General features: G+C 51.7%; 1 protein-coding gene and 1 long non-coding RNA gene across 3 annotated transcripts in view; both read right to left on the bottom strand.

Moving 5' to 3' along the window:
* The window catches only part of PTDSS2 (phosphatidylserine synthase 2), a 36071-nt gene extending 18892 nt beyond the window's left edge, over positions 1 to 17179 (bottom strand). The window contains exons 1-3 of one of the 2 annotated variants that reach the window (XM_032690951.1): positions 16908 to 17179; positions 7712 to 7813; positions 2537 to 2619 (exon numbers count right to left, since the gene is read on the bottom strand). In XM_032690951.1, coding sequence (XP_032546842.1) covers positions 2537 to 2619; positions 7712 to 7813; positions 16908 to 17095 — 373 coding nt within the window. In that variant the 5' untranslated portion in view covers positions 17096 to 17179. Of the gene's footprint in view, positions 1 to 2536; positions 2620 to 7711; positions 7814 to 14500; positions 14584 to 16907 lie in introns of those variants that run through there. The other variant, XM_032690952.1, reaches the window with a different exon arrangement.
* Positions 17180 to 20964: 3785 nt separating this feature from the next.
* Positions 20965 to 24677, bottom strand: LOC116788699. Its single transcript, XR_004357736.1, has 4 exons — positions 24274 to 24677; positions 22577 to 23183; positions 21831 to 21983; positions 20965 to 21157 (listed from the first exon to the last, which is right to left on the bottom strand). It is a non-coding gene; the product is annotated as an uncharacterized LOC116788699 (long non-coding RNA).
* Positions 24678 to 25914: the final 1237 nt, after the last annotated feature.

Raw genomic sequence — 25914 nt, 5'->3', positions numbered from 1 at the left:
GAGCTGTCAGGAAGGGGCAGATCACTGCTATTCCCCCGGATAAAGTCCTCATGAAAGGATTTTGCACAATTACAAGGCTGCTCCTTCCAGTGCCACCAGCGGCCTGTGCTTTGTGCCCACCTTTCTGCCTGCTCATTCCCAGCTATTCCAGCCCTCCACCCCCATGGGTTACTCAAGAACCTCACAGTTTACTCCCCAAACAGCTTGAGCTGTCACACACGATGCATTAAGTCCAAATAACTGCTGGCAAGGGCTGGGAATATTAAAAGCTACTTCTTGGGGCACTAATAACTGTCATGGAAAAATTTCTTCGGAATGACAAATGCGGGCATGTTATCTTGACAAAGGCAATAAAGCATCCCTGAGCTCCTACAACACCAGGTTGTTGGCACGTTCACAGCTCCAGAAAGGAGCTGACAGTGAGAATGAAGAGTATCTTTTATTTGCAAATACCAGTGAAACAGGCTACTGGTGCTGACGGCACCTGTGATTAATTTTACCATTAAATTAATGCCAATCCCCAAATTTGGCTGTTCAGCCACCAGTAAATGGACCCTCAAGCAGAGCTTAAGATCTGTCCCCTGTGCAATTCTGCTCCCTGGGGTTAAGGGAGTTGTTCCTCCTTTGCCAGGGGGTTTGGATGGAACCAAACAAAGCCGATGGTTCACAGGAAGGAAATGGAAAACGGGGTAAAAGCCGGGTAAGTTGGTAAAGTCTTGCCTAAACAGTCAGAGCTACTTATTTCCATGACAGTCCCACATTTCTGGATTACAGTCAGGCCATAATGGAATATGCCCATGCAGCAAATTATCAGTTAAACTGGAGAAAATGGGGGGTTGTGTGAAATCAGCAGGAAAATGGTAAAGCTGGATGGGCCCCTGGTTAAAGCTGCCACTGCTGGGAATCCTAAAAGGGTGGCCAAAAAAAGAAATAAAGCCACCACTCTGGACAGATGCCACTTAGGTGGTGGCTGGGATCAGTTTCCTTAATGGCCTTAGTGAAAAGTAGGTTAATGACACACAGCAGGGAAGGCAGGGACAGCAAGGAGAGAACCAGATGATCCCGAGGGACTGGAGTGACAGAGGAGCTCGTAACACAGCTCCACACTCCGGAACCAGGAACATTTCCTGCCACCTCATCAGCTGAACCAGAAGGATTTGGGATCACCTGCCAGTCACCGACACCCAGCCGTGAAAGCAGCACATGGAACGTGAGGAGGGACATCAAGGCTCTGCCAAAAATACTTGGGAAGCATCACACCATCCCAAAAATCACAGCTGCAATATCCTGCAGGTCTGGGGAGCCACTTGAAAGCAGAAAACTCAAAGCACACAAAGGAGGACCGCCAAAAATGTTACACTTGAAGGGGAGACCAGAAGCCAAAGTTGTTGCTTTAGCAATATTTTTTTTTGCCTCAGCAAAGGCAAAGGTGGGCTGTGTGTAAATAAATCTGGTGGATAAACCCCAGTAAGAAGAGATATTTAAACACAATAACAAGATTAGACAGAAAACAAACCAGAAAAAATATAAACCATCTCTGAGCTAGTCATAAATTGTACTTTCCCCATGCAATTTGTACTGTTTTGTTCTGGGGAATAAAACCAGCTTCCATCCCAAACCCACCGATGTTCTAACCCTGAATGCACCCAAATACCATTGGTGCCCTTAAGGTGAGCAGTTTATTTTATAGGAGGAACCAGAATTAACTGTAAGGGGAGGAAAGATTAAAACCTGCTATTTAATAAGGCCCCAGAAATGCAAACTTAATAACCCCCCCCCCAGGTTTGCAGAGGGCATTGCTCTGGAACCACTCCTGCTTTGCCTGAAGTTTTCTGAGGTGTCTGCTGGTTCTCGTTCCTAAACTGGAGGGTTAAATTTTTGGCATAAAAAACACTTAAAGCCTCACTGGGCTGTAGGAGAGCCCAATGCTTTCAGGAATATTATTTAAACCTATATCAATTCCCTTAATTCTTTCTTTTTCAACGGTTCACATCTAAAAATAGGCAAAAGATCGAAGATATTGAAATATTTTCATGTTTCACCCGCTGCCACATTACGTGGAAGAGGTTTGTGTTGGGCTTTCTAATGCTTTCAAGACTTCCAGTCTTACAAGAAGTCTTTAAAATCATAATCAAGGGCTTCTGATCTCCCAGTTTCTGTGGATAATGGACACGGAGCAAAGGGAGCAGCGGATACACGGTCACGAGTGTAATCCCAGCACAGAGAGGAGGAAAAAAAAAAGAAAAAAGAGGATAAACAGGGGGAAGTTCAGGTTTCAAGAGCCTGGCAGTTCACACAAAGCTTTTCACTTAACAACAGGAAGCCAAAAGGGGAGATCCAAGCAAAGGCTCCGTGCTCCTGGCAGCCTGGAAGCCCGGCAGGATGGAGTGGAGCCGGCGTGATAAGTGTGCAGTGCTGATGAACCCCTGGGATTGCTGAGGTTACAACTCACCTCCTCTGCAGGCAGCACAAACACTGACCTCCCCCACAGCTCGTCAGAAAGCTTGGAGTGACCCAAGGAGCAAGGAGGATTTACCTGGGTGAGGCCTTGAGAACGGTCCATCTTTAGCTTGGGTCACCCCGAAACACAAGAAAACCAAAATGCTGGCGACGATACCTCTGAAAGGGAAAACAGAACAACCTGTTTTACTGCTTCATCCTCCTCACCCCGTGTCCTTTGATGGGAGAAACGTCTGGGCTTTTGTTTTTGAACTGCTTTTGGTTTTGAACTCCATCACAAATGGATCCAGAAACCACCCAGAGAAAAAAAAAAACGACCCAAAAGGGCAGTGCCTGAATCCCCAGGAGTCAAACACCTCCTTGGGTCTGTGAGCAGCTTTTATTCCCACCAGGTCACAGAGACACTCAGGGTTCAGCAGTGAGAAAGCTCTCACCGCTCCACTAGATTTCCATGAGATTTAAAAACAAGCTGTTAGACTTGTCCCCACTCCAAAAACAGCTTCTTAATCAAGCTCAAGGCAAGGGGGAGCTTGCAAGACCACACCAGCACTGCTGCTGTTTCAAGGGCTGCAACTGTAACACAGAGCCTAAAGAGCATGACAGAGATATCAAATAAAAACAAATTATCGGACCAGGAGCCCAAATATACCAAAGGCCCACAACCCTGGACATGTTCCATTGGTTTTAATGGATTAAGTGGCACAAAGCGATCCAAAAATGCTCTTTTTAATACACCTCAATTCCCACTAGATCCTTGCTGTCTCATATCACCTGCCTAAGTGCTGGCTGAAGGGATGGATAATTGGGAAATAGCTCATTCCCTGTTTGCAGCAAATGATGCAACCCCTGACTGCAAATGAAATGGCTCAGCCTGCAGGAGCCGCAGAAAACACCCAATAATTCCACTGTCAGGGAGAAAATGTTGCAAACCAAAAGCAGTAGGAGACTGCTCACACTTTAAACCTGTCAAAAATTCCATTCAAAACAGAAAACTGAAGGATTTACGACACTTATTTTGCAACATTCACCTCCGAGGACAAACGTTTGTGCTTCCTGAAAATAAATACGGGGTTTGGTCCACAGATGTAACTCAGTTATTTTGCTTTTGCTTTAAACACTGGGAAGCTCACCAGAATTAGCTGCTGAATGGACCTGTGAATAGACAGTTCCACGGGGATTTCCAGAGGTCTGGGTGGCAAAACCCTTTCAGCTGATCTCAAATAACGAGAATATTCTGCATTTTGAGTCATAGTTGTGTTTGGAAGCACCGGCACTGGGAATTGTCATGGAACAGCCTGCATTGTGTGAGGTGTGACAACCCCATCCCTGCTCACAGTCTGGACCCCCCAGTCCATGGGTCGTTTTCCCAAAGCTCAAATTCAAATCCTGAATCCAAACCACCACAGGAACTTGGTTGTGCCCCTTCTAAAACCCGTTCTCAGCCCATAAAACACGCTGGGGATTCAGACATATTAATTTACTTCAAGTTCACCACGGCAAGTCTGGAAGCAAATCCCAAATTCGCATAATAGCCACATCATCTTCATTATATTTTGGGGTTTTTTTTCCAGTGGTAACTAAATTTTCCCCCTTAACATCATTAATCTGTCTCCTCAGGAAGCTTCCAGGGCCTGACCAGCAGCCTGGCCTAGAGGCAGGAAGGCTCCAGGACCTGAGAGGGGGTTTCCTCTCCTCGCCTGGACGGACACAGGCAGTGGTTTTTCCTGAGCAGCAGACCAGGAAGGCACGAAGCAGTAAACCTGTGCCTGCAAAAATCATTTTAGCACTCGACCAAACAATAAAGGGAGAACCTGGCAGCAGCTTCACTGGCACAAACAAGCTCTTGTTTGTGCTAAGAGTCGATTCAGAGACACGGGACAATGAAGCCTGTCTGTGAGGAGCTGTGTAAGGTCCTTTGTCCTGGCTCCCACTCCCTTGTCCCCTCCTGGGCTGGAGCCACGCTGGCACAGCTGGTACGACCCACAAGCCCTGGAAAACGGGCACATGGAGGTCTGGTCTTTTTGGTACCTCAATTCCTCCGTGGGAGTTCAGCCACAGCAGCTGGAGATCACCCACGAGCAAAACCACAGATCCCTGGATGCGTCCCCATGGAAGGCAGGGACTGCCAAAAACTATATAGAGACATTTCATGGCTTGAAAGTCAATGTACAACCCTGGAGCACACAGGTGCTTTGGAAAAGGTGTTTTTAAACCTGAATGTGTTTTATATGGGAGAAAAAAAAATTCATTTTTTTTCCCCAGGACGCCCTGCTCAGCATTCGAGATATTTGGGGGCTGTGGATTTCTTCCACAGCCATGGTGTGCAAAAGGGGTGCTGAATGTTCATTTGGCTCCTCTCTGAGATGGAGCTCAGCCCTGTCCCTCCCAAGTGCTTGAACAGAGGACAAGGGGACAGTTGTCAGTTGGGATGGGCTATTCCAAGGAACTGGGGGGAATAAAAGTCCCATGGATCACACAGGTCTCTGCAGCACAACACCTCTTTGCCTAACAAAGGAAATGTTCCACTGTCCTTACAACAGAGGCAGTTTAATCACATATATAACAGGGTCACGTGTGGGATCCTAATGAACTCCTGATTAGATCTACATATAAAAGATTTCCATAAACCTTACCATTAAAAGAAATAATCCACCTCTAATTGTTTAATTGCCCTGGCCTGCTGCAGGAAGGAAAATGTCCCTGGGACATCAGACAGATGCAAACACAAACCTCAGCTACAGACACCACACCCCATGAGCTCAGAGGTCCCTGCCCTCACGTGGGTTTTGTCCATCATTTCTCCTGTGACTTATTCCATGACTCCACCACTCATCCTGCTCCTGTCAGTGACTGGATGGAGCACTTTTACAGGGTAAGATAATCCTGATTTTACAGGGGAGAAGGTGGGAGCCTCACACGACTCCAGTCCGGGAAACTGGAGTTTAGTGCCAGCAAATTTGGGAACTTCACCTCAATTTACTGCTCTGAGCACCTTCTGCACCTCAGCCAGAGCATGGAGACAAAGGAGGCTGGAGTGCTTGGAAGTGTGTACTTAGGATCTGCACCTACCCCCGAACACTGCTCCACTGTCAGTGTGCAGGAGGTGGAAATAAAACCCCATGACAGCTCCAGACCCTGCTCAGTGGTGCCAAAACCTCTCCTGGTCATTAGGCAGCGAGTGTTCCCATGAAGTACCAGCACACAGGGACAGCCTCGTGCCAGCCAGGATTCGAAATCAAAACACAGCTCTGCATCAGGACTGACAAAGATCTCGGGCTGGGATAAGGGATTTTGAGTTATGGAAGCAAAAATAAAAATTCTGTGAAAATTTGGGGCTGTGGATATACTTATGCACGTTGTGACCAACTTATCCTGCTCTGAAATGCCTGGTTTTGTTCAGCTATACACTTAAATATATCTTTTTCTTGTTCAGATTTACACTTGAAGAGCCAGGAACACTCTGAGAGCAGCAGGCTCCCAGATGCTGGAGAAGGGAAGGGACAGGGATTGAGCTGGAATCCTTCACATAGGATGGTGCTAAACTTGTTGTAGCACCTCAGAGAGCACAGTAAAGAGGCTCACAGAGGGACTGGGATTGGGGCTGTCCTGTGCAGGGCCAGGAGATGGACTTTGATCCTTGTGAGTCCCTTCCAGCTCTGGATATTCCGTGACTCAACTGAGACGAGAGTTCCCTGAAAGTGGGCTCGGCATAAGGAGCATGTGGAACAGCACAGCCACGTCCACTCCTTCTGGGAAGCAGGGCCAAGGCAGCAGGTAAAGCCTGGGAAAGGCCCACAGGACTCATGGTTATGCCTGCACTGATCTTTAGCTTGGAAAAAGGGATAATCTGGCCAAGTTAACTACTCTGCCCATGGGCACGGAGCTTGAATGGCTGACAACAGCACAGGGAGCAGCACGAGGGGGAACACAGATGTATAAAACACGGAATAGTTGGAAGACCGTGTCCAATCCTCAGGATGCTGCTTTTCAAGGATTTTTTTTTTGTGACAGGCGGAATTCCACGGCCAGAGCAGCAGAAGTGACCAAAGCCCATTTGCTGCCCCCTTCCCTGGTATGATGTTTGTAGGTTGATTTTAACAACCGGGCACATCATTCCCCTCGCCGAACAGGCAGAAAACAACTTGTGTTTCCTGAGAGAACGGCTCACCTGCTGGACTAATCTTCCCTGGGTTTGTTTTGATTAAGGCAGTGAAGGCTCTAAGCTCAATAATAAGATATTCCACTGAGTCACCTCAGCTCTGCATTACTCCCTGAGGATGTGTTATCACTTCTCCTTCAGCTTTTCCCCTTCCCAGCTTCCAAAGGCCATTCCACAGCATGTCACGCCTCCAGCCTGGACTCCCTCATTTAGAAAGGGGGAATAAAATGGCATTTGTTCACACAGAAGCCTTCCAGAACCTTTCCCAGCCCCAGACAGCTTCCAGCTCGTTCCATTTCACCCCCACGTGTAAAATCCCAGCACTCGGGGGGGCACAGGGCGAGTTCCACCAGCCCCAGCTCTTGTGTAACTGCCAGAACAACCAGGATTATCTCAGGAAATACCCCAACTCCTGCATCTCCAGGACAACAAATGCTATATCCTGAGTCACTTCAGAAATGTACAAAAATAGGAGGAAACCCTTTAACAGCAAGAGGAAAAAAACTGTTATATTTAAGAAACCAGACTGGAAGAAAACAACGATTTTCACATTTCTAGCAAAGATGCTTTGCAGTATATTTTTAAAACATACCTAGTCTTTTAAAACACCACTTTTCTACATGGTATTTCTTCCCTACTGTATTGAAAAAGAGGAGAAATTCAACCACATTGAATCAGTTTAAATTGCAGTAGAAATAGATCACACACGTAAGACTCATCTCATTCTTGTTTCCCTTTGGGCTACGAGTCCTCATGGCAATTTTCAACAACAGACAGCGATCTGTGCTGAAATCTTGAACATCATTTTAAAAAAAGGCACTTGAGTCAGAGAAATTTAGTCATTCAGAAGCGATGGTTATTTTAAGGAAAGGTTATTTTAAGAGAGGGGGTTTTTAAACCCCACCACACGACGGCCACAGGGGTGACAGTGACACTAAACTGCTTAGAAATTACATTCAGTGGTCAGCATCAGAGGAGCTTATGGCCTTATGATCGGTTTTGTAACTTTGTAAGGGTCCAGGCACTTCAGTGAGGGGAGTGCAGAGGTTCCAAAACCACGCCTGAGAACCCCCCCTGCTCAGTTATTTTTACCTCTTGGTGTTGTAGGCTGTGTCCTGGGGAGTCTCCTCCAGCAAGGTCACGTAGCCCAGCGCACACGTGAGGATGAACAAGACTGTTAAGGTGTGAGCTCTCCTAAAATCCAAAAGAGAGAAGACTGGCATCAAAAAGCAGAAAAGACTTACATCTCCCCCCGCTGCCAGTGCAGCCTCAGGAGGCCAAATGCACAGAGAGCAGTTAGGAATACTGAGGTTTTCTGTATTTGTACAGCACAGGGAGCTGAATTTACAGTGGCACTGCATGTGAACTGCAGCAGCAACTTTGAAAACAACAGCACTGGATCTAAACACCTCCGGGTCTCTCCTCTGGTTTGGCAGGTCCATACCTGACAGTGCTGCTCTGTTTCACAGCCTACTCATAAAAACTGCAGCAGAGTGAACAGACCCTTAAGATATAACCAAATTCACTCCAAACGTGGGAATCACGCAAGAAAAACCAGTCAATAAAAAACCCAATTATTTAAAAATCTCTAAAGAAGAACAGCTGCAACTGTAAGAATTCCAGTGCTGCCTCAAGATGCCTGATTTCCAGGGATTCCTGCAGTTTCAGCGCACTGAGCACTGAAAGGGGTTTGTGTGGGAACAGCCTTGTCAGCAAAGCTGGGTGGTTATTCCACACCAGTAAACCATCCCCATCCATAGGTTTATATGGATTTTGGCAAAGCACTCAAGAAGAAATTCTTCTGGCACAGGTTACCCAGGGAAGCTGTGGCTGCCCCATCCCTGGGAGTGTCCAAGGCCAGGTTGGACGGGGCTTGGAGCAACCTGGGACAGTGGAAGGTGTCCCTGCCCTTGGCAGGGGTTGGAACCGGATGAACTTTAAGGTCCCTTCCCGCCCAAACCATTCCAGGATGACACACAGCCCCTACACCCACCGATCACCACACAGTGAGTACTCTGACAACATCCACGTCTTCTTCCATTTAAAGTTAAAAATTCCCTTCCTAATGAGAAGCCATTCATTGTTTTCAGTGGGAAACATCTCCAGTCATAGATGGGAAGCATGGGAAGCCTGGGCATGTAAACACGATGAAGACTTGAGTTCTGGCTTAAAGGACCACAAGATCTGTTATCACAAAGGATTAAAACAACCCAGGTATATAGAAGAAGCTCAGAAAGGAGAAAAAGTGTGAAAGAAGGTGCCTGTATGTGGCATATTTGGTTCTATTTCCATTTTCTTTATATTTTATAACAGCAGCTCACATTCCCTTTCCATGTCACTGCCAACAGACCAAGGCTGATATATTCAAGTCGTGCAGACAAACCCGGGATCACCGGGAATTTCCAAGCCATCCACTGACTTACCTTCAACCAACCCCTCAGCAACCCACCCAAAACTGCTCTGTAAGTCATTTTGAATGAAAATTCCACCCTCATCCAAACACCCCAGCCACTCTCACACCCTGGAAAATACCTCATAAGCGGACACAATCCTTTTCCTCCACTGCTAAAGGAGAGCTTGGCATTGAACACTGTCCTTCCTCACGCTCCCGAGGGCACGGAATAACCAGCTCCAAATAACCAGGACCAAAAACAAGTCAAGGATCCGCAAGTGTTTTCACAATTAGCGAGGACTCAACGTGTGAAAACCCAGGCACAAAGGGGTTTGGAGCCGTGAGCTCCCGCTCGGCAGCTGCATCTTCCCGGGTGCCGGGACAGGTGATTCAGCCATGGAACACTCACGTGACGTGATGCCTGTCCTGGATCCTGCAGGAGCTGGAAAACTGAGCACCCTCCTCTCCCAGGAGGCAGGACAGCCGGGACTGAACTCACGCTCCAATCACACCACACTCTGCTTTTATATATACGTATATAATTGATGCAAAATGCCTGTATTTTGATCAGCGGAGGGGTTACGTTAACTCAAGGCTATTTTTATATTTTATATGCCTTGTTTTATTGCTTATTTTTGAAACTCGTGTCTAAGAGGTTACAAAAATAAATCTGGGAATGCTGTCTCACACCTTACCATTCCACCACCTGAACACCTACACAAAATCAGTTCTTTTTTCCAACGTGGTGAGTGTCGCACAAATTGCCAAAAAAAAAAAAAATCAGTTATTACATGTCCTCACGTGGATAAACACCTTGAGAAACTCCTCTACCAGCACAAAGATGATCTAGTTCCATTCCTTGCCTGTGGCACAGAGAAGGGTTGGTGCAGGGGAGCCTCATACACCCAGTTTTCCAGCTATTTTTGGTGCCACAGCCACCAACCTGAAACCCAACCAGCTGCCTGATTTAGGGAGAAACAAGAGGCTGAACTCCAGCTGCAGCCAGATCCCCTTGCAGCAGGTTTTCAAGGTGGTTGGTCAGCCATGGAAGGGTGCTTTCAGCACACGAAATCCAGGGTTGAAAGACTTCTGGAGATGGGTTTGTCTCCTGGGAAGAGAGTAAGTTGGCAGCTCTGACAGAGAGCTGTGAGTAGCGACACAGCGATGAGAGCCCCACATAAACCTACCTCAGAGGGGGAAAAGCATGGAAATACAGAGGCACACCATGTCTTCCCACAGCCTGGGAGGTAAAAAAAAAAACAAAACAAAAAGGAGCAGCACGTGGAAGTGCTCGTCCCAGCGAAGCCGGGATGGATTTCACCGCACAAAGGGATTGTTTTCATCTCCGCACACGCTGTAAAACAACACACCAGAGGAAGACAAGCTGAGAACATCCCAGCGAGGTAAGCACGGCAGGAATTACGTGGAAAGGCTTATGTTCTCCTGGCCTGGAGCCCGGGAGGCTGAAAAGAGCTGAGCTGGCCAGACCGGGAATCTTCCCCTCGGGATTACACAGGAGTTCGGGCAACACGCACGAGGCAAAGGGGGCACAAACTGCAGCCAGTTCTAGGAGGTTTCACGCCCAAAACCCTGCACACAAAAATATGTAAGGCCAGGGAGAGGATTGACAACAAACACCAAAGTTCTAAAAAGCTGGAAAATTAAGTAGCTTAGTTTCCTGCCTTTCGGTGCTGCATATGTGTCTCTTTCCCGCTCAAAAAACTGGGACATTGAAGTGAAATAAATTAGGTTTGTTTTTACAAAATCCACTTGCCCTGCTCATTCAAACACCCAGCAAGAGCAATTTCAGCAGCAGCAGCAGCCAAAACACCTCTCCCACACCGCTGCTCACAAAAAAAAGTGGGTTTTTTTCCCCCAGTTAATGGGATTAAGTTTGATCCCAACTTCTCTTTTACATGCTAAGTCATTCTCCTGTCACACTGAGAAACTTCGAGGAAATGACTATCAGCGCCTTTGTTCTCCAAGTGAAGCCTGTGACACCTAAGCAAATGGCTTAAATACCTCTTTTTTGGGGAGATTGGGGCGGATCCCTGGATGGAAAGGGGGGAGTAACACCCCATTGGCCTCGTTCAATCTCCCACAAAGTAAAATCAGCTCGAGCAGGGGCCACACCCTTGTTATCCACCTCTTGTTTGTCACAAATGATGCAACAACTCCATTAAACACAACAACAATCACTGGAACACCATGCAAAGAATTTATTTATTAATATTTTGGTCGGTTCTCTTAAGTGGAACGAAATTCCGAAGGAGAGCCAGTCTAGTTTGCCCCTTGGGTTTAAAAAGTTTCCTTAATTGCTGCTGCTGGAGAAAGAATCTGTCAGCAAACTCAATCAGTCCCATCAGCAACTTTTTCATTATTTATTTCTTCATTCCAAATAATGACCGTCATAAAAGCATATCTGAGAGAGATTTTATTTTTATTTTTTTTTTTAAATGGATGTCAGAGCTCTCTGTACCCTCCACAAACCAACACAACCAGTTGGGAATCCTAAGAAAATATGGCAAACAGCAGAACAAACCCATCCCTCCAACAGCAGCAGAGGGTTTGTGTGAAGAATAAGACACGGGCAAACACACCAAGAGTTAGAACCAATTTTAAACCAACCCATATTTTGACATGCAAAATTAAGATCACAACTGAAACTGCTGGGACAGAGAGAGAGTGTCTGGAAACCTCCAACAGAAATCCAACCACACAAACATCCCTGTTGGTTTTAAGCTGCAGGCTGCCGTTTTAAAACCTGTTTAAACTCTCAGAGTTAACAAAACAGTCCCTATTCTTAGAGCAGCCCCACGTCTTGGGCACGTCCCTGGAGTCACACGACGCCGATTAAATTTCCCTACGGACTCGGGACGCTCCAAAATAGCACCGGGCATTTTCCTTGCCGTTGAGTCAGTGCCTCTCCTCAAACAAACCCAGGGACAGGGGCCTCCAGAGAACCAGGACCACGGGACAACAGCAAAGCTCTGGCAAATCTGGCGTTTTCCTTCTAATCAGGAGGAAGGACCAAGTTCTCCGACGTTTCCGAAGTTCTACAGAGCCCAGAAGTTCCCCAGATGCTCCAATTTCAATTATTGAGCATTTTCATATTTAAACCTACAGAAACCTGTGTTCCAGACGTTAGTTTAGAGCAGTCCCACTGGGACAGGTGACCAGGAATTACAGGTAACACACTTTAAGCACATTTTTTCCCTTAAAACTTCGGGAGCGCGTTTACAAAAAAAGCACAATACAGAAAATTAAGGCCCAGGTGGGGCATTAAACTCTCACAGGTTCTCTGCACAAAGATATTCCATCTGCACTTCCAGCTCACTTGGCAGAACTACGCAATCCTGTCCTTTCAGGAAAGGGCAGTGCCATTCCCATATAACGCAGTTCCCAGGACAAAGCTCCCCTCATCCACGACCAGCTGGCGAACACAGCTCAGTGGGATTGCACAAGGCCTGGATGTCCCAGCTTCCCTGGCCCTGCCAGCATATTCCCACAGGCTGGAAAAGCACGGCTGGGTGACCCAGGGCTCCGGAGCAACGTTCCCCTGCTCCAGACAAGCAACGTGCTCCAGCGTGGTGAATCCCGAGCAGGCAGCTCGGCACACATGGAATCCCAAAACCACGGAAACCAAAAAGCATGGAAAACCAAAAAGCATGGAAAAATCCACACAATGTTCAGTTCCCAGCAAGCTCAAGGAATGCTGTCTTGGAAGTGCCACAGCCAGCCTCCAGGAGAGGCTGAGGAACTTCTCATGCCCGCCTGAGGATCTTCTGCCTCCCTAACCTCTCTTCCGGATAAATCCCCACCTCTTCCTCCAGACCTGCCCTTAGCAAATCCTGAGAGGTGTTTCCACAGATAAGAACAACCTCCATAAGGAATGTTTTGGTTCGAACACCAATCCCAAAATCTTTCCAAAACCAGCTGGTTTGCCCACACACATCCTCATTTCCAAGGCCATCTAGGAAGACTCTCACAACACCAAAAAAACCTGAGAGGAACACGCCGGCAGAGGCTGCCTCTTCCTTGGCTGCAAATTCCATATTCTGTGCACCAAACAGGCTGAAATAATTCCCACAAACACTGTATTAGCCCAGAGAATCACTGCCATTCCCTTTTTTTGCCTTCTTTTCCTACTTATTTTAACTTCCTGAGCTCCACAGATCTCTGCTGCCACACCACAACCGCATCACGCCCGTGTGACAAGCGATATGGAATTATTAATGTGAGAGATAAAAACTCATCCATAATCAAGAGGTGACGTTAAACCAATCAAATCCAAATTAAAGTAAGGCTCGGGAAAAGCAATTAACCCACAGAGTCACAGCGTGGTGGCAAAGGCACATCTGGCACCTCCCGACATCCTCAAATCACGGCTGGGTGGATGTTTTCCTGGAAGGCCTGCTTTTGTTGAAGACAAGCTATGAAATATACACAGAAGCCAAGGTAACACAGAAGAAATACATACAGAAGTCAAGGTTGGTCAAGAAATTTTAGGAGAAAAGTCATACACAATGTCCAACTGCGTGATCCCTTCATCTAAATGATTCCTTCCCTCGGCATTTACCAGCGGCAAAAGGAGCTGCCAGGCCACACTGACTGAGCAAGTTCCCCCAATGGAGTGTTTTCCAGCCCCGAGCCATTGATGTGGAATAAGAACAGGGATATTAGCACACAACTGGTTTTCCAAAGTTTCAAACAGATCTGAAGAGCAGGAAGCCAGCTAGGAAGCTCCACCTTTCCCAGTGATCACATTTGTAGCAGGAAAATCGCCTCTGCGAACTGAACTGCTCCAGGAATGATTTCTGTTTACAGGTCCCAAATCCTTTTATTCTTCCAAACAGAGCAAGCCACAGGGGTAACCTTATCCCTAACTTCTGGACTTCGAAGAGAAGGTACATTCCATACTTTTCCAAAGTCAGAGCATCCTCACAAATTCCCCTTTCCTGCAGCCACCTCCACATCACGAGAAGAGTCCCAAGGGTCACAGGAAGAAAATAATTTCTCTGGATAATCTTTATACTTGTACACTTTAAGAACTGAGTCATTGCCAAAGGATACTCTGTCATGCACAGGGCAAAAGGAACACCAGGAAAAGCCTTGGGACTTTTCCAGGTGTTTAAACTCCTGCCTGCCAGCAAAAGTTACCAGGGAAAAGAAAATCAGATAAATAGGGAAGTTAAGGGACAACTCGACACGCTTGTCCCTGCTGCCCTCCTGGAAGGGACCACCCGACACAGGGAAGCTCCTGAGAGAACAAGGCACATCCAGATTTCCAAATGAACAACCCACATGGACACACCGACTGCATTACAGCATTTATCCTGGGATGACAGACAGCCCTGCCACCGCCACAGGTGCAACGAGGTGAGATTCTACAGCAAAAAAAAAAAAAAAAAAAAATCAGCATTTTAGGGCCTCACAAAACACCTGGCAAGAGCCACCTGAAGCAGAGAGTAAGGAAAGGACACTTTTACCCATTTTCCATTTATAGGATGGCGCCAGGACCCAGCGATTCACTCAGCCTACATGTGCTGTGCTCTCCAGGGAAGGTCCTCTTGTCCCCAAGACCACGGTGTGCCTCGGCTACACCCGCCTGTCGGGGTTCTGCAGAGATCCCGCCGGGATCCAGCAGCATCCCAGTGCCCCTTTGCAGCTTGCACTGGCAGGAATGTCACCTACTTCATCGGGATCAACACCCTCAGCGCCGCTGCTGCCCAGATTGGCAGGGTGAGAGCCAAGTGCCCTCCCCTCCCGCTCCTCCACCACAGGCTCCAGCCAAATCCCATCGCCCTCAGCTCGTATTCCAAAGGAGCCTCTGCAGTGTCAGCTTGGTTTCCTTCACCAAAAAGGACGTGTGTTCAGCACAAGCAGAAAAACCCCTGGACCCGCACACGTGTGTGTGCAGAGGGGATTTGTGGAACGACTCCAGCAAGGACAGGGTTTAGGAGCACTTCTCCAGGTACAAACACACCACTTCCTGCAAGGACTGAACGCAAGGACAAAAAGCTGGGTTTCTCTGCTGGCCCAACACCGTCAGCTGTGGGTTTCTGCACCCGTTTTATGGACCAAGACACACGAAAACACAACAGGACTGGGGCGCGACAACTTCGGCTGTCTGCCAGGATTACTGGGAAGAACACGGATGGAAAAAAGCCTCTTCCAAGACTGAGGGAGGGGGGAGAAGGAGGTGGGGTTCGCATAAACAATGCTGGTAGCTGGAATCAAGCAGAAATGCTTGCCTGCAGACAGTGGGCTCCCAGGGTGTTGGAAAACACCTCCACAGCACTCGCCGAGTGGGATAGGGGGAAGATCTAAGGGTCCTGCTCTTGGAGGGGCTGGGACCAGGACTGGGAGAGGAGCCCCATTAAATTACCAGGAAAACACCCTTAGCCTATTCCAGCACCAGTGCCAGCTAAGCCAGAGCAACGTGAACAGCGGAAAACGGGCAGTAACTCCTTTAATTTCCCCTCCCAGACCCCCTGCCCACATCCCATACTTCAGGCTCCCATAGATACCCCATTTCTCAGTGCCCCCCCCATAATCCCTTCCTCAGCCCCCCATATCCAATTCTCCAGCCTCCCCTATCCTATTCTTGTGTCCTCCTCATATCCCATTGCTCAGCCCCCCTCTATCCCATTCCTCAGTGTCCACTGGCCAATATCCCACTCCCCAGACCCTCTCTATCCTATTCCTCAGTGTCCCCTCCATATCCTATTGCCCAGCCCCCCTCAGTGTCCTCCATCCTTCAGACCCCCCACATCCCATTCCTCAGTCCTCCCCCTATATCCCATTCCTCAGTTCCCCCCCATATCCCATTCCTCAGTGTCCCCCCTCCCACATCTCACTCCCCAGCCCCCCCTCTACCCTACTCTGCAGTGTCCTCTCTCTCGTATTCCCTTGCTCAGCTCCCTCTCTATCCTATTCCTCAGTGTCCTCTCCCATATCCCATTGCTCAGGCCCCCCTATATCTTATTCCTCAGTGTCCCTGCTCCATATCCTATTGCCCAGTCCCCCTCTATCCTATACCTCAGTGTCCTCCATCCTTCAGACCCCCCATATCCCATTCCTCAGTCCTCCCCCTCTATCCCATTCCTCAGTGTCCCCCCTCCCATATCTCACTCCGCAGCCCTTCCTCTATCCTACTCTGCAGTGTCCTCTCTCCCATATCCCCTTGCTCAGCCCCCCCTCTATCTTGTTCCTGAGTGTCCCTGCCCTATATCCCATTGCTCAGCCCCACCTCTACCCTATTCCTGTGTCCTCTCTCATATCCCATTGCTCAGCTCCCCCTCCATCCTGTTCCTCAGTGTCCCTGCCCTATATCCCACTGCTCAGCCCCCCTCTATCCTGTTCCTCAGTGTCCCTGCCCTATATCCCACTGCTCAGCCCCCCCATCCTGTTCCTCAGTGTCCTCTCCTATATCCCATTGCTCAGCCCCCCTCTATCCTGTTCCGCAGTGTCCCTGCCCCATATCCCACTGCTCAGCCCCCCCTATACCTTATTCCTCAGTGTCCTCTCCCATATCCCATTGCTCAGCCCCACCTCTATCCTATTCCTGAGTGTCCCTGCCCTATATCCCATTGCTCAGCTCCCCCTCTATCCTGTTCCTCAGTGTCCCTGCCCTATATCCAATTCCTCAGCTCCCTCTCTATCCTGTTCCTCAGTGTCCCTGCCCTATATCCCATTGCTCAGCTCCCCCTCTATCCTATTGCTCGGTGTCCTCTCCCATATCCCATTGCTCAGCCCCCCCATCCTATTCCTCAGTGTCCTTGCCCCATATCCCATCCCTAAGACCACCCCCCATATCCCATTCTTCGTTCCACCCCATCCCCGCGGAGAAGCCCCCGGCGGACCACCCCCCACCCCCGGTGGGGCGCCTCTCACCAGAAGAACGTGTTGGTGCCGTCGTCGTACACCTCGGACTCGGTGCTGCGGCGGTGGCCGCTGCCGTCCCGCTCGGCCCCGGGGGCTCCGCCGTTGGGATGCGGCGGCGGCGGCGGCGGCCCCGGCTGCTCCTCCAGCGCGGCCTTGCCCAGGGCCCCGCCGTGCACCCGCCGGTCGCCGCGCCTCATGGCGGCGGGTGGGAGCGGGGTGAGGGGACAGCGGGAGGGGACCCGGGGGACACCGGGCGGGTGCGGCGGGGACCGGGCAGGGACGGGGTGAGGGGGGCGGGGGGGGGCTGAAAGTGACGCGGCACGCGCGCGACCCCGCGTCGGCGCGTGCGCGGGGCGCCCCGCCGGGGGAGGGCGGGGCCGGGCGGGGCGTCCCCCCGTTGCTGTGGCAACCGCCTGGCGCGGCGCCACCGGCGCCAGGTGACGTGTGTCCCGTCCCCACCCCCTCAGGCGCCCCCTCATGGCGGGGGTCCCGGTGCCCCTCAGCCGCCCCTCACAGGGGTCCCGGTGCCCCTGAGCCGCCCCTCACAGGGGTCCCAGAATCCCTCAGGGTGGGGGTCCTGGTGCCCCTCAGGGTGGGAGTCCCGGTGCCACTCAGCCGCCCCTCACAGGGGTCCCTGTGCCCCTCAGGGTGGAGGTCCCGGTGTCCCTCAGCTGCCCCTCACAGAGGTCCCGCTGCCCCTCACAGGGGTCCCAGTGCCCCTCAGCCACCCCTCACAGGGGTCCCTGTGCCTCTCAGGGTGGGGGTCCCAGTGCCCCTCAGCTGCTCCTCACAGGGGTCCCGGTGCCCCTCAGCGCCCCTCACAGGGGTCCCAGAGTCCCTCAGGGTGGAGGTCCCGGTGCCCACTCAGGGCAGGGGTCCTGATGCCCCCTCATATGGGTCCCCATGCCCCCCCTCATGGTAGGAGACCCAGTGCCCCTCAGGGCAAGGATCCCATTGCCCTTTATGGGGGGACCACCAGTGCCCCTCAGCCGCCCCTCACAGGAGTCCCAGAGTCCCTCAGGGTGAGAGTCCCGGTGCCCCTCAGCTGCCCCTCACAGGAGTCCCTGTGCCTCTCACAGGGGTCCCAGAGTTCCTCAGGGTGGGGGTCCTGGTGCCCACTCACATGGGTCCCTGTGCCCCCCCCTCATAGTAGGAGACCCGGTGCCCCTCAGCGCAGGGTTCCCATTGCCCCTCAAGGGGGGACCTCCCCATGCCCCTCAGCTGCCCCTCACAGGGGTCCCATTGCCCCTCACAGAGGGACCCCTGATGCCTCTCAGCCGCCCCTCTCAGGGGTCCACGTGCCCCTCAGGGTGGGGGTCCCAGTGCCCCTCAGCCGCCCCTCACAGGGGCCCCAGAGTCCCTCAGGGTGGAGGTCCTGGTGCCCACTCAGGGCAGGGGTCCTGATGCCCACTCACGTGGGTCCCCATGCCCCCCCTCATGGTAGGAGACCCGGTGCCCCTCAGGGCAGGGGTCCCATTGCCCTTTATGGGGGGACCACCAGTGCCCCTCAGCCACCCCTCTCAGGGGTCCCTGTGCCTCTCAGGGTGGGGGTCCCGGTGCCCCTCAGCCACCCTTCACAGGGGTCCCTGTGCCCCTCAGAGTAGGAGACCCAGTGCCCCTCAGGGCAGGGGTCCCATTGCCCTTTATGGGGGGACCCCCAGTGCCCCTCAGCCACTCCTCTCAGGGGTCCCGGTGCCCACTCAGGGCAGGGGTCCTGATGCCCACTCACGTGGGTCCCCATGCCCCCCCTCATGGTAGGAGACCCGGTGCCCCTCAGGGCAGGGGTCCCATTGCCCCTCAGGGGGGGACCACCAGTGCCCCTCAGCCGCCCCTCACAGGGGTCCCTGTGCCCTAAGGGTGGGGGTCCCAGTGCCCCTCACAGGAGGTACCCCCGATGCCTCCGCACCCTTTCCACGAAAACACACAGATGAAGGGGGAAATAAACGAATAAAGAGAACAGCCCTTTCAGCTGTGACAGCGTTGGGCTATGAGTGCACATACTCGGCATTTGCAAATTATGCCAGGGTTGTTATTCAATGCTAAAACTCTGCATCTCTCGGCAAAAGTAACCAAAGAGTGCTAATTAAAGAAAACGGCTTCCTTCTGCGCTCACTCGCTTGAATTATTCAGGGAAAAGTGCTCTTTGCCAGACTGTCGTGTGGCTTTCAAGTACCCCAGACTGTGCTTTCCCATTAGTCCCATCCCTGATGCCGCGTCCGTCCCAGTTCCCACATCTTTGTGTGATGAAACATTAAATATGTGGCCAGATTTGCGTTTGCAGAAATGTGTTTTTCTGGTAAATGTTTTTGTTCCGCACCTGGAGAGTTCGAACGCAGGGTGCTGCGTGCTCCTGTGCCCTCAGATCTGATGTGTTCTTAGAATTCCTCAGCTCTTTCCAGATTTTTCTTGGCCAGACTCCTCATGCAGAATGTGACATGCTGGTCCCGGACGGCTGGAAAGATCCAGCTTTCTGGAAAGATCCTGACACAGCACCAAGCACCACGGAGGGAAGAGAACACTCTGCAGGAGCAGACAAACAAAACCATGAAAGAAATGAGAGGAAACATTAACAAGGCTGTAAGTAGTCAACATGACCTTTAAAGGTCCTTTCCAACCCAAGCTATTCTGTGGTTCTATGACATACTGAAAGACAACAGGGTTAGATGGGATATTGGGAAGAAATTCTCCCCTGTGAGGGCGGTGAGGCCCTGGAATGGATTTCCCAGGGAAGTTGTGGCTGCCCATCGCTGGAAGTGTCCAAGACCAGGTTGGACGGGGCTCGGAGCAACCTGGTCTAGTGGCAGGTGGGGCTGGATGATCCTTAAGCTCCCTTCCAACTCCAACCATTCCCATATTCTAGGATTCTACAAAATAAAGGAATTGGCCACGGGAGGGCAGCAGCCGGCTGGGTTCAGCTATCGTGAAGCACCAGCTCACAATCATCACTCATTTGTCTGTGAGGGGCTTTTATGGGCTGGCAAAGCCACGTTTCTGCCTGTTTTCCCTCTCAGATACAGCACAACTTCCGTAGTTGCCGCATCCGCGCGAGAGGGGTTTAGCCAAAGATTCCCCGAGAATCTGGGAAACTCCTGCCCTTGGAGATAAAACCAGTAAAACACAATTTTGGGACGTATAAGGGACATTTCTGGCTGCTGCACAATCCCCCCTCAACCTCAAACACTGGTGACCCCGTGATGCTTTATGAGACCTGGAGGCACTCACCTTGTTCCAAGAGATCACAGAATATCCCAAGTTGCAAAGGACCACCACAAGCTGCAGTTGGAAAGAATAGTTTGGAGCTAGGAGAGCCTTTATTCTGAGTTTCTCCCAGAAGGATCCTCTCCTTCTAAGTCAGGTACAGAGGAGAGCAATTCCCTTTTTAGGCTTCTCCTGGGTGAAAAAAAAAAAAAAAAATTAAAAATCCAAGATGCAGGGAACTGAAAAGAGCAAATAAATCTTTTAGCACCATCCTGAATTAGGGAGGTGTTCCTTTGGACACTCGGAAAGCATCACTGCCAGCTGAGGTGGCCAGGCAGCCTCTGTGGCTGGAGTGGTTTCACACACAAAAAGCCTCAGTGGTCTGTTACCCCTCCTTGGGTGGGAGTTACCCTCTCCACATCCAGCCAGGACTAACAGGTCAGGGAGTGCTGCTGGAGCTGCAGTGCCAACACGCTCAGCGTGGGTCAAACCGCTGCCCCAGGCGGCCGGAGTCCATCGGTGGGTTGGGGTGTGTGACCAGCCCCAGCAGCCACGGAGCTGATCAGACCTTAAGTAATTCTCCCTGCTCACACAGGGTTTGTGTGGCTGCAATACCTTGGCACAGGTTCGAGCCGGAGCTCCACAGCACCTCACGTCAAGAGGATTTTTCACCAGAGCCTGGCGGGTGCATCATCTCCCTCCCCGATTCCAGCTTTTCATGCCGCCGTCCTCGGCCCCGGGCAGCACCACAGAGCAGTAAATGCAGAGGTGGTGCATGGCACGAGGGGAGGGAAGTACTGAAAGAGGGACAGCATCGACCTGGTCACCTGCCTTGCTGCAAAAGCAGATAAATCTTGCCCAGGCAAAGCCGAATTCCTCCTATACAGGAGCAGCAGCAGCACAGTCTCCTCTGAGCGCCGTGAGATGCTGCAGGGGATGGATACCTCGCCCAAAGCCAACCTGCGGGCACACACTCGCCTTCCCCACCGGCTGGTAACGCCCACAGGCTTTCAGGACTGCTGTTGGATGCCCACACTCTGGAGAGCAAAGTCCTCCCACCCCTGCCCAGGAGAAAGGAGCCGGAGCGTGGGTGGAGCGACGGGGCTGTTCCACCCACAGGTAATCTCGTTTCCCTGGAACCAGCCGCGCTCACGCTGCAAAGGTCTTTGCTCTGCTGGCAGGTGGAAAGCGCTGCCTGACAGGGCTTCGCTCTCTGCAGGTAAACACGCACACACACGCTCCCACACCCAGGGAGAGCTGCTGCCCGTGTAGACTGTTCTCCGCTCCAGGCTATCCCTGTGGATCACTCCTGGGAGGGTAAAGGTCTGCCCCTGCCTTCCCTCTGCACTTGGTTTCACACACAGCAGGACATTTGGAAGACAACTCTTTTTTTTCCCCCTGTTTAATAACCCACAGGTCTAGTTTGGGGTCTGTTCAAGGCACTTGGCAAAGCCACAGGGTGGTGGTGGCTGGACTGGGAACACCACTCTGGACATGCTGGCTGCCTTTCCTGTCCCAGGACACAGCTGCATTACCCCCCCAGGACTTATTTTAGGGTAACCCACAGCAACGCTGTTGGAGTGCACAAGGGAATCCAGAGCAGTTACTGATCTTCTTGCTATTCCCAGGAAAGGCAGCTCTTCCTATTTGGAAATTAAAGTAACAAACCCCCCAGAAAGCTGGTATAAGGGGAACTGTGAGACCTGGCTTACACATAACCACCTTTTCACTCACCTTTTGTGAGAATTCATTCCCTGCTCCAAGCCACAGCTCCAGATGGGAGGTGATTTTGCCTCTGTGCTCTGCTCATGTGAGATCCCAACCGGATCACTGCATCCAGCTCTGGGGGCACCAGCACAGGAAGGACATGGACCTGTTGGAGTGAGTCTAGAGGAAGGACACCAAGCTGATCAGAGGGTTGGAGCACCTCTGCTATGAGGAAAGGCTGGGAGAACTGGGATGGTTCAGCCTAGAAAAGACAAGGCTTCGAGGTGACCTAATTGTGGCTTTCCAGCACCTGAAGGGAGCCCACAGTGAAGCTGGAGAGTGGCTTTGGACAAGGGCCTGGAGTGACAGGACAAGAGGGAATGGCAAGTTTAGATTAGATATTGGGAAGGAATGGCAAGTTTAGATTAGATATTGGGAAGAAATCCTTCCCTGGGAGGGTGGAGAGGCCCTGGCACAGGTAGCCCAGGGAAGCTGTGGCTGCCCCATCCCTGGAAGTGTCCAAAGCCAGGTTGACAGCACTGTTACAATTGGGGGGGGGGAAAACAGCACACAGCTTCCAGAGCTGCTTTACCAGCCAGTGAGGCGTGAAGAGATTTCTAGAGCTTTCTAGAGCTTCTGCTGATAGGTGCTTCCTCCTTTTGGCCCCTCTGTGGCACCTCTTCGGGGATGTTGCAGGATATGACACTGGCATGGAGAGGGGCAGAGGAGGGTGGCAGAGCCCTGGGGCCGCAGGAGGATCCCGGCACATTTACCTGCCCCGGTGCTGGGCGGTTCTGGGCTTGCCACTCCTCTGAGCGAGGGTGAAGGGCAGCTTCCTCACCTCCTCCCGATATCAGCTCCCTCCCAAGGCAGACGGGAGTCCCACACGGAAGTCAGGGCGCTGCACATGAGTCCTCGGGCAAAGGAGCTGGGGACGGAAACCACGCGACAAGGAAGCCCAGGAGCCTCCAGCCCATCTTACCTGTGGATCTGCCCCGAGGAGCACCAGGACAGAGGAAGGCTCTCCGCTTCACCATGCAGGTAGGAACAGAAACTGCTCCAATACTTCCAGGGTGTTGCTTTTCAGCACCTCTAAGCACCTGTGCCTTGGAAACACGGGATGAACTAAGCTCTGATCTCTACCGCTCATCTGCTTCCAGCCTTTGGGGTATTCCAAAAGCAGTACAGGGGCAGCGCTGCCGTTTTTCTTCTCTAGACTGGAAGGAAAGATGCGGTTTCCTTCCCTTGAAAAAGCCAGGCAAATTCTCCTGGATCAGGGCAGGTGGTAAAGGTCCAGGTGTGCCATCTGCCTCTCCAGCTGAAGGCTGTCCCACTTCTCTCAGGAAGCCATTAGGTAACATGGAAGTGCTCCAAGGGAAGCTGCGTGAGAAACATCCCGGAGAGAAGAGCAATTTGATCATCTCGGTGTGGGTGATGGGAACAGCCCAAACCCTCACCAATCCATGACTGGAAAGGAACACAAGGATGCCGGATCCTATCCAGGTCCTTGGCCTGAGTTACTCACACAGGTGACCCCGCCCCCAGCCCAGGGGTGCCTGTGGCCATTTCCCTGAAGGAATGCTCAGGGCAATGGGTTACCTGGCCTGTGACAGGGGGCAAGGACCACTGATATACCTGGAGGCACCTCAGGGCACGGAAACCCTTTTTAACATTGAAATTCCTGCTTCCCATTGTGCCAGTCACTTCTCCTATGCCTTTGCACAGTGGCACTTCCAAATCCCGCTCTGACCACAGGGCAGGAGGGAGTGAAAGTGTCCTCCCTGAGAGCAGGGATAGAGTCCAGGGTTCATACAACCACTGCAGAGCCCAGGTGGCCTCACCTGCTCATGATCCAACTCCCTAATCCCTGGGACAAAAAAACTAGGTGTGGGAGAATAACAGTGATCCGAAGTCCCTGCCCTCTGCAGCTGTCCCTGCCTACACATCTCTGCCTTCCCATCAGGAACTGGAGTGACAGGACAAGGGGCCATGGCTTCAAACCGACAGAAAGTAGGGTTAAATGAGATATTAGGAAAAGATTCCGACTGGGGTCAGCAGCAGCAGCAGGAGAACAGGAGGTGGCATTTAGGAACGCCCCAAGACCGCCCTGTCCCCAACAGGTGGCTTCCCCTCCACAGCCCCGTGATCACAGGTGGTGCTGGCAGGGAATCTCTGCAGGACGAGGCTGGTGCACATGGAGGCTGTGAGAAACCAGCCAGGCAGGCATGAGCCCACACGACAGGGGAGAGCTGTGCCAGGCCAGATCCGTGCCAGCACCAGAGTGTTGGCAATAGGGCAGAGCCCAGTGAGGCTCCCACTCCCAATCCTCTGTGCCCAGATGAGCAGAGCTCAGCCAGGGACAGGGAGAACTGCCACACCCAGTCCTGCCCCCCAGACCTGGTTAGAGCTCTGGCAGAGCAGGTGACAACACCATAACCCCCCCCTCTGCCTCTTGCCCTAAATTGAGTACCTTTTATCCAAGAGAAGTTCTGGCTCTTGTTACAACAGCACCTCTGGGTGAGAACATTCCTCTTCTTGAGCATTCCCACTTTGGCTTCCTGGCTGTCAGTCTCCTCATGGCTCCTGTGCTGTGGCTGATCCATGTGAGCGAGGATCTGGTGGAACATTTCAGCCCTTTCCTCATCCTGGCCTCTCCTGCATCCATGGCCTCATTCTCCAGTGAAAGCTTGGGATCCAGATCTTACATCAGGGCACGGTTTCACCACCACGGCTCTGCTCCCAAGATTACAGCTGGAGGAACCCGTCTGGCTGGGCTGTCTTTCAGGTCACAGTGTCTCTGGTGACCCTGGGTGACAATACCCCCATCCCTGGCAGCTTCTTCCCTCTGCTGCACTGCATCACCAGCCCTCTGTGCTGCTGTTTGTGGGGACACACCACGAGCCCCAGCAAAGCTCAGCAAAGAAACCCACAGGGCCACCTTATGGCTTAAGCTGAAGGGGGGTAGGGCTAGATGGATATTGGGAAGGAATTCTTCCCTGTGAGGGTGCTGAGGCACTGGCACAGGTTGCCCAGAGAAGCTGTGGCTGCCCCATCCCTGGAAGTGTCCAAGGCCAGGTTGGATGGGGCTTGGAGCAACCTGGGCTAGTGGAAGGTGTCCCTGCCCATGGCAGGGGGTGGGACTGGATGGGCTTTAAGGTCTCTTCCAACAAAAACCGTTCCAGGATTACCTGCTTTGTGCTCACCCAGAGCTGCACCCTTGGGTATCCAAGCGTAATTCCCTGTAAACAGGAAGGTGGGAGCTGCCTTGGCCCCTGCACAGCTGTTCTCTCCAGAACCAGGGACACACAGGAGGGAAAAGCCAGAGTTCCAGCAGCATTTGGACAATGCTCTCAAGCACGTGGACTTTTGCGGTGGTTCTGTGCAGTGCCAGGAGCTGGAGTCGATGATCCTTGTGGGTCCCTTACAACTGAGGATATTCCTTGATAGTGTGCTGCAGACTGAGGCATCCAACATGTTTTCCAAGGATTTTTTTCCCCCTGCTCTGCTGCAAGGCTGTGCCAGCCTGTCTGTGCCTCGCTCTCCCTTCACTGGAATTTAAAAGTACCTTCCCCACCCTCCCCAAAAAGCCAGCAGTGCCCTATCTGACGGGAACAACAGACGAATGGAAAAGCCTGATTAGAGCCCGTAAAATCCACTGTAGCATGGAGAGACAGGGTGAAGTGTTGACACTCTTCCAGTACAAATGTCAGGGCATCAGGTGAAACAAGAAGGAGCAAAGTCCGGAGCAGACTGAGGTTTTTTTTCTCCTGGCCAGTTCCCTCACAGCCCCGGGGCACCGTTGGGCATCGTGAGTTCTAGAGGAGGCTGCACACCCTCACAGGGCAGCGGTCCCTCCATCATCCTAGAACACAAATCCCCAGCTGGCTCAGGAGAGCCCCAAACAGGCAACCAGGAGTGGGTAGGAGAAGGTTTTGGACAAGACTGCTCTCACCTTCCTCCCTGGGCATCCCCTCGAGGCTGCTGGGAGAGAAAAACGCAGGATGTCCCAGGGAGCCCACTGAAGCCTTCCCTTCACTGGTTTTCTTTTCAGCATGATGAAATTCTGTTGACTCCCTGGAGGGATTATCCTGTGGAGGACACGGACCCCTTC

The sequence above is a fragment of the Chiroxiphia lanceolata genome, chromosome 6 (genome assembly GCF_009829145.1).
Source record: "Chiroxiphia lanceolata isolate bChiLan1 chromosome 6, bChiLan1.pri, whole genome shotgun sequence".
NCBI classification, from domain to species: Eukaryota; Metazoa; Chordata; class Aves; order Passeriformes; family Pipridae; genus Chiroxiphia; species Chiroxiphia lanceolata.
The sequence above is the reverse complement of the archived record's forward strand: the minus strand, read 5'-3'. Positions and strand labels throughout refer to the sequence as shown.